At 47.6% G+C, this 12,488-nt stretch overlaps 1 protein-coding gene across 1 annotated transcript in view; it reads right to left on the bottom strand.

Moving 5' to 3' along the window:
- The window catches only part of DHX29 (DExH-box helicase 29), a 226,813-nt gene that overhangs the window by 134,330 nt on the left and 79,995 nt on the right, over positions 1-12,488 (bottom strand). Inside the window, exon 11 of the mRNA XM_029577204.1 lies at positions 5,641-6,249. Within this exon, the coding sequence (XP_029433064.1) occupies positions 5,641-6,249 (609 nt within the window). The remainder of the gene's footprint in view (positions 1-5,640; positions 6,250-12,488) is intronic.

Here is a 12,488-nt window from a genome sequence, read left to right as displayed (position 1 = left end):
CAATGTGGCCGCCCCTATCACCATCACCTTGGTGATGGTAGGTGGAGCCGTCGCCAGCCGAAGGGAAGGACTTGAAACCGAAAATATTCCCTTAGGACCTTAAACCTCAGGAAATCTCTGGTGCTCCAGCTTGATGGCTATGTGCAGATATGTCTCTGTCAAGGAAAAAGATGCCAAGAACGCTCCCTTCATACTGCTGCTATGACAGACCACAGAGTTGGACTTGCGCAAATACGTGCTCAAGTCTAGGTCACAGACATATGGGCTCAAATCTAGGCCGTGGCCTTATGCGCACAGGTCCCTGGATATACAACTACCTTGCGACAAGAATACATGCACATGCTTATGCAAGCGGCAAAAGAATCACTGCCACAGCCTACCACACAGCTAAGCAAAGCCTGCTGCAACTTCAGCACATTTAAGCTCAGTTCTGTTCAACATCCGGCACCAAAAATCATCAAAGGCCTGAAGAGCTTCTCAACAGCTCAGGCCTCTTGACTGGCTGAGAATCCATGTAGACAGAAGCTGAGAGCCAGCATCTCCCGGTGCTTGTTCCACTAAACAAGCTTTGCGCAAAAGCAAATTAAAAACGGCAGAAGACATTTACCAGAGACAGAGACTCCTTCTCGGTGCAAGTGCCTCTCTGCACATTCACGGGCCAGGGAACTGCCAGTGATAGTTGGAGGGGATTCCCCTGCCTCTCCTGTTGACACTGCTAGGGAATCGAAAATGGCCACTGTTTCTGAACCGATGGGGAAAGCCTCAGCGCTAGACCCCGTCAACCGTGAGGCTTTTTCTACCAGTGCAGCCACGCTTGCTGCAGACCCCTCTTCCCCCCCGCCTGAACGCCATGTTGCTTTTGCCGCATGCACATGTTGTTCTTCCCCGCACCCATGGCACCACCAGCACCTCAATGGCAAGCAAGGGAACAGTCCCTCAGTGCCACGAAGCCAACACCTGGTTTCCTCCGCGGGCAGAGAAGTTGCTGAAAACCCCCCAGGAGCACAGGCCGCATGACAGATAAGAAGAGAACCAGATCACTTGCTATTATCTGTCTCTTTTTGTCAGACTTTAGTGACCCAGCCCAGGGCAAACTATATAAAAGGGATATCTCCCTGCTCCACTGGGCTTCCAGTACAGAACTACTAGCAGTAGGGGGATGAGGGATCTCTGAACAACCAGATGTCCACCCCTCAGACCTCCAGATCGAGCTATCAGAGGAGTCACCAACCCCCTACTCGTCTGTCTCAAACCAGGGGGGCATGGCCCCACCAGGACCTCACAACCCCATGGGGAAGGATCCAGAAATTGAATCTTTTCTCTCTCTCGCCACTCTGTAGGTTTTACACCACCTACCATCTGCTGGAGATAGTGAAAAAGTAAATACTGAGGGACTGCAGGTGGCACACTGGGTTATGTACAGTGTCAGTGGAACTTTCTCTGTCCCTATCTGCTGGCAGGGAGGCAAAACCCAGGACTCTAGACTGATCTGGGTACATATAGGGAAGAGCACAATGCATAGGAAGAGGGTAAAAGATAGAACAAGTAAGAATATATGATTGCAAAATTTAGTGATAAAACTGATAAGATGGAAAGCATGAGAATTGAGGAGTTTAGGTAACTAGAAGCAAGACATCAGAGCAAGGACCATGGCTGGATAGCTAAAGTGGAGAGAAATGAGTGGCATTACCTGCAACATGGGAATCCAGCCCGGTTAAAAGGTGGACAAGTACCAACAGATATCACAAAAATGAGGAAGCTATGTTGGAGGACTGGGGTGCCATGAAGCGACAAGATTGGGAACAAAAGTGGACCTATACTGTTAATCAGGATTTTGAGGCCCTTGGCTCAAGCAAGAGAACTGCGCTTGACTGGTGAGTGTGGTGCAGGACTTCAGACAGAAGATGACAATGACACTTCACAGAGAAGAACAATCATGTTTGGAAAGTATGTAGCTGGTTAGCCCCAGAATATTTAGGTGCCCAAAAAAAGGGTACAGCCTGTTCGAAGGAGAGCAAGAGTGACAATATTTAATTTCTAGAAATTTTCCCTTGGGGAAATTGTAAAAGAATCTGTTTTTCCACAAAAATTTGTGTTTGAAGATGCTTACATCTCTCCTACACCACAATATATACTACTAATCAGGAGCAAACGACAGGGAAGATAGCTACATGAGATACTGCCATGTTTCCCCCAATGTCTGACCTAGATTAAGCAGAAATGGTTATTCTCCCTTTGTGATTTCAACACTTTTATGAAAGCAAGAAATAATTTAACATTTCTAGCATATGTTTATTTAAGACACATTACAAAGATGTATTAGACTCATCCTGGTGGGCAGAAATTAGAAATATTTTACATTTTCTACAAAGAGGTTTAGTTCCCTCCTCTGTTCTTGTGTCATGTTTTGTAACTCAAGCACATTAACAAAGGAACTGAGGCTGGGGGGCTGCTGATGTTGAGGGAGGTAACTGAGACCATTTATGCTGAGGGAGGAATTTATCAAGACAAAAAGCGAACTCTGGTCAGGTTTGAGCTGCTGTTTGTCCGGGTTGGGCATAGAAGCCCTGCTGTGGAGCCACAAGGCGGCTACACTGATCAGAGTGTGAGCAACTGAGAAGGACTTTCCTGCAGTCTCAGGCATGAATATATGTGCCCATGCCCCAGAAGATTCAGAATGGCCCTTGGGAGCACCACACTATCCCCCTGGCAACTTAAGGGCTAGAGGGCTGAGTTGTGTGGGTCCACATAAGAACTATTTACATCTGTGCACTTGTACTGAAAGGAAGACAGAGCTAACTGCGGTCTAACCTACAGAATTTAAGTCAAGGACTGGTTATACTGTACTAACAGGCCGATTCAAAAAACCCTGCAGGAGAGCCGGCATGCGATTCTCTATTTAAATTAGGGCCCCTGTTATTAGCAGAAGTGGCGGCTGTCAGAGGGTCCGACAACCGACGCTTAATTTTTACTGGAGTCTGTTGTCAAACCCGCCGACAGCCATGGGTTCAGAAAACGGACGCCGGCAAAATTGAGCATCTGTTTTCCAACCCACGGGCAGCTTGTTTTTTTGTTTTTGTTTTTTTAATTTTTGGGACCTCCGACTTAATATCGCTATGATATTAAGTCGGAGGGGGTACAGAACAGCAGTTTTTTCTGTTTTTCTGTACGCTTTCCTGGTGTTGTCCGTGATTATTTATTTATTTATTTATTTATAACTTTTATATACCGAGGTTCAATTAACAAGATTAATTATCACTTCGGTTTACATTACAACCAGCAAAGTTAACAGAGACAATGTCTTGTTTTACAAAGAACAGGGTAGAAATAACCTGGAATAAACAATGAACAGGGTAGAAATAATTTGGAACAACATATTCTGGATAAACATAGAGTGGGTGAAGCAAGTATAGAGAATTGGGTCTGTATAACTTGGGCGAAAAACAGGGATAATTGAGTAGGGATAATTGATTAATGCCTGCCTTTGTAAATTTCTGAGAGTAAAATGTGCGGCTTGGCCGCACATTTTACTTTCAGTATCCCGTAGGGATAACTAATAGGCTCATCAACATGCATTTGCATGTGATGAGCGCTATTAGTTTCAAGGGGGGTTGACCATGCGTTTTCCACGCACTCTTACCCCTTACAGTATAAGGGATAATAATAGCGCGTGTAAAACACGCGGTCAAACGGGGACTAAACGGTGCGCTCAGCCGAGCGCATCGTTCTGTATCGGCCTGAAAGTTCTTTAAGGAATAAAACCTCTGTGCTACTCTGAGGTGGAGTACGTTTATGTTTATAAAAGGTCCTCAAACTAATAGGACTGGAGGCTGATAGGTGGTTGTTATGGAATTGATCTGAGCCTGATCAACTCAGATCAGAAAGAGTTTAGTGATATCTGTGGGCCTCAGCAGGACTGAACATGGACCTTAAAATCACAAGATCTCTTTATTATTGTTTGCAGGAATAATTGAGGGCTCACTTAACTAAACTCAGATGAATAAAAAAACCTGTCAGACAAGAAGGCTGCAGAGAAGGACAATGTACTTACATATGTTGATTATTGCTTTTGAGGATTCACAGAAGTAAATGTTTAAGTGCTGAAACCAGGAGAATGATCAGATAAGAATCTAAGAGTGTCTTGGAGCTGGAAGCAGGAAAGCAGGACATCAAAGAAAAACCAGGGTCCAAGAAAGCAGATGCTGAACTGTGAAACCAGAACTGATTACATAGAGAAGGAGGGGGACCCCCTCCTGCCGCAGGCAGCTTGCTCACAGCTGCCAATGTTAGATCTCTCACAAATAGTATAAAAGTAAGCAAAGCTGTAGACGGACGGAACATTATACACTTCAGGAGCTGCATGACAATCTTAGGTTCTAAAGAACATTATAAGGAATGTATGCTTTACTTCATATACTACTGTATTAATTATTGTGATAGTTCTTTTCTGATTATTGAAATCAACCATTTAGTGTTATTTGTACCAATTCCCTTTGTCTCATTATTCCTGTCATTATGTTTACCTGGTACTGAGGGGGTGGGTGTTGAGAGAGAGAGATATTAAGAAAAGCCTTGTCAGTTACAGATGCAAGCCCTGTCAGTCACAAGTACAAGAAGAGTAGGGTCCTTTGTTTTCAGGCAAAACCGTTTTGTGCATAAATTCACAGATTTTTCTAGAGGTGACAACTGGTTTAAACCTAATTTTAGGCTGATTAAAAAGCTGCTCCACAGCTGCAGTTGCTGCATTTCAAGGCCTCCAGGCACTGCTGGAGGTCAGGGTGGGCCAAAGTGCCTGCTGTGTTTCAAGTCCCACCATTGAAAGCACGGACCCTCCAGTGCCATCCACCCTGTGTTTCAAGTCTCACTCTTCACCCCCCTAAGCAACCAAAGTGCCTGCTGTCTGAAGCCGCAAATGCATTTGAAGCAGGCCCCTGTCCACCAGAAGCACTTTCCGGCAGACTTCCTGGCCTTATGGAAAAGCAGAGGTGAAGTGCTGCAGAGCATGGGAGCCTCAGTAAACAGGCTGCTGAAGGAGAGAGGAGATGCCTGGAGCCACCACAGGTAAGGGCGCATGCTGTTGCAATGTGAGGGGGTGGAGGGAAGAAGAGAGGGACACGCTAGGCAGGGGATTTGAGTAGAAATGAGGGTGCTACTAAGTGGGTGGATGCAAGAATCGGCTTAATATTGTTTTATCGTACTGGCTTCTGTTCACCAAAATAAACTAAGATATTTACCCAGAAAAAATAAGCCATTTTTTTCAACTGATAAATTCCCAGGAAAAATAAAGACAATAAAAACCGAAAATGAAGGTCACTAAAGACCAAGTCTCTCTGCCTGAACCCGGAACAGTGGGCAGCTGTCGATCCATTTGCTAAGAGGGATGACTGAGATTGGGGTGAGAGCCAAAATTAAGGCAGAGGGGTTTGCTGGGGCATGGTGAATCAAGCAGGGATGGAGAGAAAAGCCTGAGAATTGAGCAGACACAAATAAGACAGACAGACACACACAATGTAAAGAATGCCTTTGGAAATTGTGTACTCCATGGATTACACCTTCCCATTCTTGAGAGAGCATGGACTGTACGTATAAGTGTACATATAGAGAAACAAACAAGGACTTGGATAGATCTGGTCCTCTTACTCTTCCTCCGGGTCCAGTTTCACAGCCCAGCTCCTCACACACTCTGGTCGCTAGACTCACAGCAGAAATCCTCCGAGGCTGGGTACAAACAATGTTACATTTGCCTGTCCTCCACTCATTCAGAAGCAAATCCTCCAAGAGAAAGTGGGGGACTTGGGTGCTTTTGCCACTGCCCGTCTCCCCAGCCACGACTATCACACGGTGCTTCTTCAGAACTTCTATGATCATGTTCCTGTGGTTGAACACAGGCAACTGCTCTCGCTCGCTAAGAAGTCTCTGATATCTGGGTGACTTCTGTAATTTTATAAACAAGTTCCTCACAGGTTCCAAATTGTTTGTCTCCACCTGTTCTATAGTAATTTTACTGAAGTCCTCTTCTGGAGCAAGGTTTTCCCAAGAATCTTCTGGATCTTCATTGCCTTCTGTTCCCACCTGGGCACTCTGTTGTTGCTGCTGCTGCTGCTGCTTGAGCTTGTTTAACAGTTTAGCAATGAACTGGTCCCGTGGCTTGTTGGTCTCCATTCTATTTTCCTCTTGCTTTTTCTTTTCGGCATCACTCCATTCCAACCAAACATCTCGGTAAGTTGGAGGCAACAACTGATGGACAGACTGTTGGTGGGAAACAAAAAAATAAAGTGTTATTATCGTGTCCCTCCACTTTTATACAAATTAAAATGTAGGGTACATTGTGTAGGCCAGTGGCTTTCAAACTAAGTCTGGTTTGTGGTTATGGTCACTTCTCTAATATGGCTCCACATGGGGCCCATACTCCTGTGATGTTCTCAGGGACCTTAGCTAAGCAGAGTGAGAAAAGCACAGGAGTATGAGTCCTTACAGCTCAGCCCTACTCAAAATGTCATGCGGAGCCAGATCAGAGAAACGGCCATGATGCCATGGGCAGGAGCGACAGCATCAAGGCAGATGTAAGGAAGCGATCCGAAGGACAATGTGAGCAAGAGGAGGGCAGAGAAAGAGCTGGGCTGGGGGAATCACGAGGATAAGAATTTTTCATATACTAGTTCGAGAGAAAAGAAAAAAAGTATAAAAACCACCAATGTAGGGCAAAGCTGAAACCATGCTCATGAAAAACTTAATTCACTACAGCTTTGCTCATCTTTAATGCAGCAATATTATACTAGTAGGAAACCATAACCATTTAGTCCACAAAAATCAATTTATGGCAACACATTACAGTTGCTGCAGAAGATAGCCTGGGACTAGCTCCCCTGGTGGCCCCAGATTGGCCAAGGAGGCCCTGGCATGTGGACCTTCAGCATTTGGTTTATAGCAGGCCATTGAGCTGCCGTCAAAGCAAACATAAGAACTGCTCTGTTTTTGAGCTTATGTTATACACTGTTCCTTGTAAAGGCTTTGCCTATATATCATTGTTTGTAAGTTATCTGTAAACCGGCACGATGTGCAAACGGTTGCCGGTATATAAAAATAAATAAATAAATAAATAAGAAATTGCCATGCTGGGTCAGACCAAGGGTCCATCAAGCCCAGCATCCTGTTTCCAACAGAGGCCAAACCAGGCCACAAGAACCTGGCAATTACCCAAACACCAAGAAGATCCCATGCTACTGATGCAATTAATAGCAGTGGCTATTCCCTAAGTAAACTTAATTAATAGCAGTTAATGGACTATATTGGCCTTGATGTTATAAATGACATCATACACACTATATGAACCAATCATATCACATTCCAAGGGAGATAATTTGTGCCAATCTGGATCATGGTGCTTTCAGGAATCCTGGAAAACTACAAGAAAGCAGTGTAAAGAATTTCAAAACAAATTTATTTATTAAAAAATGTATATACCACAAAAAGAGAATTGGTTTTTACCTGCTAATTTTCATTCCTGTAGTACCACAGATCAGTCCAGACTCCTGGGTTTTGCCTCCCCTCCAGCAGATGGAGTCACAGAAAGTTTTACTGACTCTGCCACTTAAGATGAGGTGTTACATGCAGTCCCTCAGTATTAATCTGTACCCAAGCCAAGAAATATAAAGACAACTTAAGTAACAATGCCTACTGCCCAAATGAGCAGGGGGAAAGAGGATAACCATAAAACAGGCAACAACAAAACGCCCTCACACCAAAAACCTGTGTGGAATCAACAAAACCTGTGCTTCTTCATAGACCATACAGCAAAACAAATGGACAGACAGTTCGAGCGGATTCTCCCAATACCCTTTGCTAATCAAGGGCGGGACTCTGGACTGATCAGTGTTACTACAGGAACGAAAATTAGCAGGTAAAAACCAATTTTCCTTTCCCTATATGCACCCAGATCAGTCCAGACTCCTGGGATGTACCAAAGCTTCCCTAAGTGGGGTGGGACTGGGAGACTCCAGCTTGCAGCACATTCGCACCAAAATTTCCAGCCCCCAGGGCCTGGACATCTAAGCAATAATGTCTGGCAAAGGTATGCGATGACTTCCACGTAGCCACCCTACAGATCTCTGGAGGAGAAACTGACACTCTGCCCAAGAAGCTGCCTGAGAGAGAGTAGAATGCACCCGGAGACCTTCCGGAATCGGGTGATCCTGACAAATATATGTGGAATTAATTGACTCTTTCAACCCCTTGCAATAGTCGCTTTGGACGCTTTATGCCCTTTCTTGGCACCGCTCCACAATACAAGTGTTGTGTCCCGCGGCCGTGGCGCCCCACGACCGTGGCCCCCCTACCTGGTTCGTGGCGCTCTCTCGCCGCGGGAGCCCCAGGGGAGGGCTCCGATTCAGGCCGCCGCGCCCACGTGGCCTCCGGACCTGCTCGCTGCAGGGGAAGCCGTCCTGCTTCCCCCTTCGCAGCGTCTAGCGGCGTCTCCCCTCCGCGGGGGAGATTCAAGATGGCCACTGCCATCCTTAGGCGCAAGGCCGCGCCTCCTGCACTGATTTAAAGGGACCTAATTCCTTTAAATGGCTTCACCTGTCTTCTATCAGGCAGAGCAGAGGAAGTATATAAGGCAGCTTCCTCTGCTCATCCAGCGACTTGGCAACGTCCCCTAGCGCTGTCTAAGTCTGCTTGCTTCTGTGAGTCTTCTAGCTTTGGACCTTGTTCCTGTTCAGTCTTGACGTTCCCGGTTCCTGACTTCGGATTGGCAAGCGGTGATTCTCTGGCGTGTGACTTCAGACTGGCAAGTGGTGATCCTTCGGTGTACGACCTCGGACTGGTGGGCGACGACCCTCTGGCACCCGACCTAGGACTCCTTCCTGACCACCGTCTCCAAGGATCCGCCTAAGTCCCAGTGGTCCGGGTCCCTAATGGCTCCTCCCGGGGGGACCACGGGCTTCCAGGGTGAAGCTCCAGTCCGCCCTTGCACTGTCTCTCTGACCTCTCAAAGGTCCACCTAAGCCCCAGCGGTCTGGGTCCCTATGGGCTCCTCCTGGGGGGGGGGGGACCACAGACTTCCAGTTGTGAAGACACAGCGCCTCTTCTCGTCTTTTCATCGCCTCCGCGCTCGTCTCAGTCTCCAGAGCCAAGGGTCAGCTGGTCCTGCCTCGCCACCCGACGAGAGAACCTATGGAGCCTCCGAAAGGTATACCAACCTCCCGTCTAACAAGAAGGTGATCTGACATGTGGAAATTATTTGTGACCTTCAAGAATCTCAGCAAGGCTTCTTTGATGTCCAGGTGTTGCAAATCTCTAGTGTGCGCCACTGCTGGATCTAAGTTTGAGAAGGACAGGAGCTCCACCGACTGATTAACATGAAAGGACACCACCTTGGGTAAGAAAAAAAAGGTACAGTCCGCAAGGAAATCCCCTCGTCCGAGATTCTCAAAAAAGGCTCCCTGCAAGAAAGAGCTTGAAGTTTGCAAATTCTGCACACCGAACAGATAGCCACTAAAAAGACTACTTTCAAAGTGAGATCCTTTATAGTCGCCCGCCGCAGAACCTCCTCAGGACCACATTAAGGTTCCAAAGATGGACACGGCTGTCGAATGGGAGGGTGCAGGTGTTTCATGCCTTGAAGAAAGAAACGGACAACGTCCGGATGTGCCGAAAGCGATGCGCCATGAACCTTGCCTTGGAAGCAATCAAGCGCCATCACCTGAACCTTAAGCGAATTAAAAGGTCAGGCCTTTTGCCAAACCATCTTGAAGGAAGGCCAGAATATGGTGCATAGATGCTCTTCTAGGATCCACCATCCAGTCGGAACACCTGGAATAAAAAACGCTCCACACCCTCACATAGGATAGATAGGTGGAAGGCTTTCTAGATTGCAAAAGCTTAGCAATGACCGTGTCTGAATAACCTTTTTCCTTCAGACACCGCCTCTCAAAAGCCAAGCAGCTAGACAGAATAGATCTGCATGATCGAAACAAACTGGTACCCGACGCAGTAGGTTCAGAAGATGGGCAAGCCGAAGAGGACCGGCCACCGCTAGGTTGATCAGTCTGCAAACCATAGATGCCGTGGCCACTTTGGTGCCACCAGAATCACTGGGCCTGGATGAACCTCTATCCTCCAGAGAATTTTGCCTACCAGAGGACAGGGAGGTAACACATACAGCAGGACGTCCGTCGGCCAAGGCAGGACTAAGGCGTCTACTCCCTCTGCTCCTCTCTCTCTGCCGACTGAAGAAGCATGGAGACTTGGCATTTCAGAAGGTCGCTCTTGTCCACGCATGGGGTCCCGCACAGACAAATGAGGAACATTGCCTCCTCAGACAGCTCCCACTCTCCGGGGTCCAGCTGCTGGCGACTTAGAAAACCCGCCTGCACATTGTCCGAGCCCGCTATGTACGAGGCTGCCAGATGCTCCAGATGCTGCTCTGCCCACTCCACCAAATGCCGAGCCTCCTGAGCCACGGAATGACTCTTGGAGCCTCCCTGGTGGTTGATATAGGCCGCCGCTGTCTCATTGTCTGACAAGATCCTCACCGACTGGCCCCTCACCAAGGGGAGAAATGCTAGCAGGGCCAGACATACTGCACTGGTCTCTAGCCGATTAATGGACCAGGAAGCCTCCTCCTGGAACAAACGATCTTGTACCAACTGATGCTGACATACCGTTCCCCAGCCGAATAGACTAGCATCAGTAGTAACAACCATCCAGATTGGATCATCGAGGAGCCACCATGAGAGACTGAACTGTACAGGCTTCAATAGAGGGAGAGGTAGTTGATATCACTCAGACATTGGGTCCCAGCAAGACAGTAAGGCTGACTGCAGAGGCCTCATGTGAGCAAAAGCCCAGGGTACAAACTCCAAGGTAGAAGTCATAGATCCAAGCACTTGTAAATAATCCCAGACTCTGTGAACCTGTTTGGCTAACAACTCCCGAACCTGAGCCTGAAGCTTGGCAATGCGCTGCTTGGTAAGGAATACTCTCCATGTCTTCATGTCAAAAAGCACCCCCAGGAATTCCAGACTCTGGGAAGGAACCAGATGACTCTTGGCTAAACTGACGATCCACCCTAGTGATCGTAGACAACAGAGGACCAAATCACCCAGAATCATGAACCTCAGATATTATTGGTGATCCAATAGGATTCAGATATGAGGGTAAGCCTTGGTCAAATCCAGAGAGGCCAGAAACTCCCCTTCATGGACTGCCGCAATTACAGAACGCAGCGTCTCCATCCGGAACCGCTAAACCATAAGCACCATGTTCACCTTCTTTAAGTCCAGGATTGGGTAGAACGTGCCTTCCTTCTTTGGAACAATGAAGTAAATGGAGTAGTGTCTGGATCTTCATTCATCTGGAGGGATGGGGACTATAGCTCCCAACTGATGCAGACGTCTGATGGTGGTCCTCACCGCGAGTTCCTTGCGCCAATATGAGCAGGGGGACATGAGAAATCTGTCTCTAAGTGGCTGAGCAAATTCTAAAGCGTAAATGCCTTTTCACACTTAAGACCCACTGGTCCAACGTGATCTTGGTCCACTCCTTGTAAAAGAGAGATAGGCGTTCTATCTGTGGAACCAAAGAGTGGACCAACCTTGCCTCATTGAGAGGACTTGCGCCACTGCCTCCCTGGGAAGGTCCATCCCTGCCAAGTCTATGCTCTCAAAAGGTCTGAGACCAAGACGGCTGTCGAGTGGAAACTTGTGTCTGAGCTGGGCCCATGGGTCTGGAACCCCGGAATCTTTGATTCTCCTTGAAGCAACTTATGGACCTTATCCTCCCCCAGAGACTCGATCATTTCCTCAAGATCCTTGCCGAATAGTAACTTTCCCTTAAAAGGCAAAGATCCTAACCGTACCTTGGAGGAAACATCAGCACCTGGCCGACACCGCACAGTCCGAGAAGAGGTCCTGAGGAGGTCATATAAGGCATCAGCACTGTACGCCATGATGGCCTCCAGCCTCCGATAAAGACTTGTCGCCTTGCAGCAGCTGAACCCAGTGAAGACCAGCTTGCAGCATGAAACTGGCACACATGGTGGCCCGAGCACCAAGCGCGGAAACCTCAAAGATCTTCTTGAGGTGTACCTCCAGTTTTCTATCCTGAAGAGCCTTTAAAAGCCACTGCTCCGGTGACCGGAATGGTGGTCTTCTTGGTGACCACAGAAACTGCGGCATCTACCTTGGGAACCTTGAGTAGGTCGAGCGCCTCCTCGGGCAACAGATACAATCTGTCCATCGCCCTGCTGACCTTCAAACCAATCTCCAGAGTATCCCACTCCCAGAATAGAAGAGCACTGACCAAACTATGGAATGGAAAAGACTTTGTGGGACCCTGGAGGCCAGCCATGACTGGTTCCACCACTCCCAGATTGGAATCCTGCAGTGGGACCTCAATGCCCAACTCCTCCAACACCACTGGAGTAAATGGGCTTAGCGCCTTCTTATGGAATAAATGGACCACCTGAGGGTCATCATGCTCGAGGGATG

Source organism: Rhinatrema bivittatum, chromosome 1 (assembly GCF_901001135.1).
Source record: "Rhinatrema bivittatum chromosome 1, aRhiBiv1.1, whole genome shotgun sequence".
Lineage (NCBI taxonomy): Eukaryota > Metazoa > Chordata > Amphibia > Gymnophiona > Rhinatrematidae > Rhinatrema > Rhinatrema bivittatum.
The sequence above is the reverse complement of the archived record's forward strand: the minus strand, read 5'-3'. Positions and strand labels throughout refer to the sequence as shown.